The sequence below is a fragment of the Sinocyclocheilus rhinocerous genome, unplaced genomic scaffold, assembly GCF_001515625.1.
Source record: "Sinocyclocheilus rhinocerous isolate Xijiao unplaced genomic scaffold, SAMN03320098_v1.1 scaffold1163, whole genome shotgun sequence".
NCBI classification, from domain to species: Eukaryota; Metazoa; Chordata; class Actinopteri; order Cypriniformes; family Cyprinidae; genus Sinocyclocheilus; species Sinocyclocheilus rhinocerous.
The window spans coordinates 140,489-145,297 of NW_015642328.1; the positions used below are offsets into that span (position 1 = coordinate 140,489).

General features: G+C 39.2%; 1 protein-coding gene across 2 annotated transcripts in view; it reads left to right on the plus strand.

Moving 5' to 3' along the window:
- Positions 1-3,924, plus strand: part of LOC107755774 (neurexin-3a-beta) — a 137,185-nt gene extending 133,261 nt beyond the window's left edge. Inside the window, exon 7 of one of the 2 annotated variants that reach the window (XM_016572669.1) lies at positions 2,699-3,924. In XM_016572669.1, the coding sequence (XP_016428155.1) occupies positions 2,699-3,618 (920 nt within the window). In that variant the 3' untranslated portion in view covers positions 3,619-3,924. The remainder of the gene's footprint in view (positions 1-2,698) is intronic. The other variant, XM_016572670.1, reaches the window with a different exon arrangement.
- The last annotated feature ends 885 nt before the right edge of the window (positions 3,925-4,809 follow it).

Here is a 4,809-nt window from a genome sequence, read left to right on the forward strand (position 1 = left end):
AAGCAAATAAATAAAAAAAGGCACATGATGGTCAATGAAAAGGTTCCAGATCTTGATACACTTCTTGTTTTTTCAAATTTTGAGAGTTGATCTTGATGAACAATTGACGTTTTAAGAATGTTTCCAAACTGCATGGCGAAGAAGTTGCAGTTTAGGGTTTGTCAGATTGTCAGTGTTAGAGTTTTGTTCTTTTTCGTAGATGGGCATGTATATGCTCATTGTTTGTATATCCCCATCCCTTCCTTACAGCCAAAAACGTTAATGCTGCCCGACCGCTTCGTACTGCCTATACATGGACATGGCAACTGACTTACACAATCACCCCCATCATTATCATCTCCTATGTAGTATGTTCATAGGTCCAATTCCCTTGTCACAACCCCTCCCCCTTCCTCCCCCCCTCTAGCTATGGTAAAATATGTACAGTCATCCATTCACTCAAACCTAAAGATTAAAACCAATCTAAGCAAAAAGTTTAATTACTAGAATGTAGATATTTATTTAACAACAACAACAACAAAATGCTATGTAAATCAAAGGCTCAAATATGTACAGTTTTTGTAAGAAAACTGGATTATATATCAAAGTAACAACAAAAGAGAATAATGGTGAAGTTTATTTTTCATGTTATGTGGTGTGGATGTATGTGTTGTTGCCTCCCTGTACTCTCTCATGTGGGAAACAAAAATATATATCTAACCAGAAACACGATGACAGTCATTTTGTTTTCACAAAGAAAAAACCTGTCCAAGAACATTCTTACACAACTTTCTTTTGTACGTTTTTTTTCTTCATGCCAAAATCATGCGGGCAATTTGTTGATGTAAGTTGACAAAAAATTATGATATGCTTATGTGTTTATGTTTATAATATATATGCCGTTTATGCTTGTTTAAATTCTTAATATAATGAGATCAAGAAGTTCTGATCTCGATTTGCTAAATTATACTGTTGATGTTTATATTGCCTGTTTGTCAGTACTGTATTGTGTGCTATGACTAGTTATTAAGAACTTATGGTATTGGCTTTGGTTTAGTTTTGTTGTTATTAAAGTCTGCCTCTTTAAGTTCTTTTGATTTTGAATTTTATTTTTATGCAAGTCTTACTACAAACCTGATGGCAGTTTTATCTTTCATTTGCAATGACAGTCTGAATACCTAGCAGGTGGAAAGCAGAAACAAACCTTCAATGTCCATGAAATGGAACTTTTTGTTTTTGTTGCATGGCAGATACACCAAATTGTTTTTCGTCTAGTATTAGTATCACTCCTTCCTTTCTGAATAGCAACACGTTACAACTACACAAAGAACTGACCATCTTACTGCTACTGTACTTGTAGCATTTTAACATACAGAAAGCAGCATTCATTGTATTCCTTATTACTTAGATTTAGTTATTACTTATTACGTATTAGATTTAGCGATTGCTTATTAGTTAGATTAAAGCCTTGCCCTTCGGAAATCAACCATATTCAATAGATAATTAGAGAAATCATTCAGCTGTCATTGCATTATGGAGACAGTAGCTGCCATTAGGAGGTCATTCAAAAGGCAAGAGTCAGTGCACTGCTGGGGAGCCACATCTTCCATCACACACGTGTGTTTATATATAGAGAGAGATGTTTTTCTACAAAAATATGCAAGCTGTTGACATTGTTTCACTTCTAATAAAACAGATGAAACCGTCATAAGGTGAGACTTCACCTCGTAGCTTATATAATGATTTTCTTATATGTACTGTATGTTATTTCTTCTGGCATTTATTTTTAGGTCATGAGACTTCATGGCAATAGGAAATTATTCATACCTTTTTTAATTATGTAAAATACTATTTAAAACCAATATTTTTACAATAAGGATGCAATTCAGTAAGTTACAGCGTTTATTAGTCTTGATTCATGTTCATTTGTATATTGTTTATTACTAGTTCATGTTGAAATGCATGCGCTAATCCTAACAAACGCAACTTTTGTGTTAAAAAGTTTTAAATGTTTTAGTAGAAATTAACATTATATGTGATTTATATTAGTATTGTTAGCTAGGGCTGTGATAATAAATCGATGCATCGCGATTCGTGGATCGATTCTGAGATTTTCCGAATGCATCGCGATTCTTTCTGAAATCGATTCTGAGCTTAGTTTTTAACCACACACTCAAATGCTCATGAAGAAGAGCGCTTGTGCGCTTTATGACGTGAGATTAATGTAAACACAGCCCACTGTGAACACCCTTGTAATTCGCTACAACTTTTTCGAACTTTATGAATGATTATTTTAGGTTCAAGTGTGTGTAAGGAATTGGAAGCAAGCAGAGTATGACTGTTTCTAAAGCATGCAGTGCCATTTGCTGTTAAAAACTAAGCTCGAATCGATTAGAGAGAAAATCACGATAAATTCAGAATCGATGCAGAATCATTTCTCAATTCGCCATGCGTCAATTTATTTTCCCAGGCCTATTGTTAGCCCATGTTAATTATTCACGCGCAACTTCAGATAGCTCGCAAACCAGCTCACCCACAAAGACTTGTCAAGTCCTTTTGATGCCAACTTATAGTCGTTTATGTTCGATATTGTTTTGCTTTTGTCTTTTATTTTTGTTTATTTTTGTTTTGTTTTTTTTGTACGTTTTGCCTTGTATCCGTTAGTGTTTTTTAACCAGTTTTCGAGACTAACTTGCCTCGTGTCTGTGTTCAATTATAGGAGGCGAATTAGTTTTCCCAATACTTGTAAAGGATCCCTTAGAGCTCCCCTCTGTAGCCACTCGTACACCCTCCATCCCCTTTCCCCCAACCCTCCGCCCCCACCTCACCATTATTGAGACCACCAAAGAGTCCCTGTCCATGGCCACTGAGGCGGGGGTACCTTGCTTGTCGGACCGAGGCAGCGATGATTGTGATGATGATGATGGCTTGATGATATCTGGGTATGGCTCTGGGGAAGCATACGACTCTAACCTGCCCCCTACTGATGATGAAGATTTTTACACCACCTTCTCCTTGGTAACAGATAAGACCTTGTCTTCGTCGACCTTTGAAGGTGGCTACAAAGCTCACGCGCCTAAGTGGGGATCCAAGGACTTTAGACCTAACAAAGTCTCCGATTCTGGTAGGACTACTACCACGTCTTTTTCCCCCAAGCTGAGCCGCTCCACAACCACGTCCACGCCACCCAAACTGCCCGCGGGCAAAATGAATCACAGGGAGCTAAAGCCCCAGCCCGACATAGTCTTGCTTCCATTGCCCACTTCCTATGAGGTAGACAACACAAAGCTGAAGAGCCCATTAATAACCTCCCCCATGTTCCGTAATGTACCCACAGCAATCCCCACGGAGCCGGGCATCAGGCGGGTTCCGGGGGCCTCCGAGGTGGTCCGTGAATCTAGCAGCACCACCGGAATGGTCGTCGGGATAGTTGCCGCTGCCGCTTTGTGCATCCTAATTCTGCTGTACGCCATGTATAAGTACAGAAACAGGGACGAGGGATCCTACCAAGTGGACGAGACCAGGAATTACATAACCAACTCGGCGCAGAGCAATGGAGCAGTCATGAAGGACAAGCAGCAGAGCGTGAAAAGCGGCAACAAGAAACAGAAAAACAAGGACAAGGAGTACTACGTGTGAGAATGTCGCCCGTCGCTTTGACAGAACTTTGAGCTGTTGGGCGCTGCGCCGAGAGAGGGCGACAGGAGTCGAACCCCGGCGCTGCGCTGAGAAGGCGAACTCTGACGCGAACTGTACCATAAAGCACACTTACAACCGTAAGCATACCACAAAGGTAAAATAGCAAACATTAGTGACCTTATTCCTCTATCTGGTCGGAGACGTTATCAGTGTAGAATATTCCACAGCTACATCATAATCCTAAGTGACTTTTAGAGGTATGTGAACCTTGGCGTAAATCTCATTTTTCTTTTCTTTTGTAACTGTGAAAAAAAAAAGAGAAAAAAAAGAGGAGAACGTTTCAAGCATGTAAGAGACACATAGTGCTGACGTCCGTACCGAAAGTGGGACCCAAAAAATGTTGTTCACGCGAAAAAAAGGACTCCTGCCAACAAAATAAATAAATGAATAAATATATATATAAATATATATATAAATCCTATATATGAGAAATTTGTATTGTTTATATACATTACATGTGGTGTCTTATAATTTTTTGCTCTCTGCAAAAAGAAGAAAAACACGATGTAATAAACGAAGACCGGTCACCGAGGCTCTGACAGCACAGCACTGTTATGATTTCCAGCCGAAACTGATCATTCTAATTGTACAACCAACTGTAATATTGCAAATGTGTGAGTTTCCAGAAAGACAGTGACATTTCCTTGTCTCAGTAAAGCGACTGATTGTAGTGCATGCCATGCCATCCTTCGCTTCGATCACATCCGCCCACCGGGCCGATCCGATCATCAGATAGACCTCTCGTCCCTCAAAGCGACTTGACATGGGAACGGGCCGCAGATTGGAACTTTTTCAACCGTATGTATGTTGGTCCATTTGCTCTCTCTTTTTTATACAGCTGTCTGGTGCAGACTGGCGCAGTGCTATGATACTGTTAAAGGATGTCTATACGAAAATAAATCTAATGTGAAGAGTGTGAAAAAAGAAATCTATCTGTTGTCACAGTCGACTGTGTCGAACGAGAAATTTGTTTACATATTTTATTACATGATAGCGGTTGTACTTTGTAGGTAGATGATGTACATACGAACCTGAGTTGTATTTTTTTTAGTAATTCTATTGTACAGAGAGATCATTTGATTATTTATTCAGTGTGTTTCGTGCATAAAAATCCGACACTGTCGACTCATG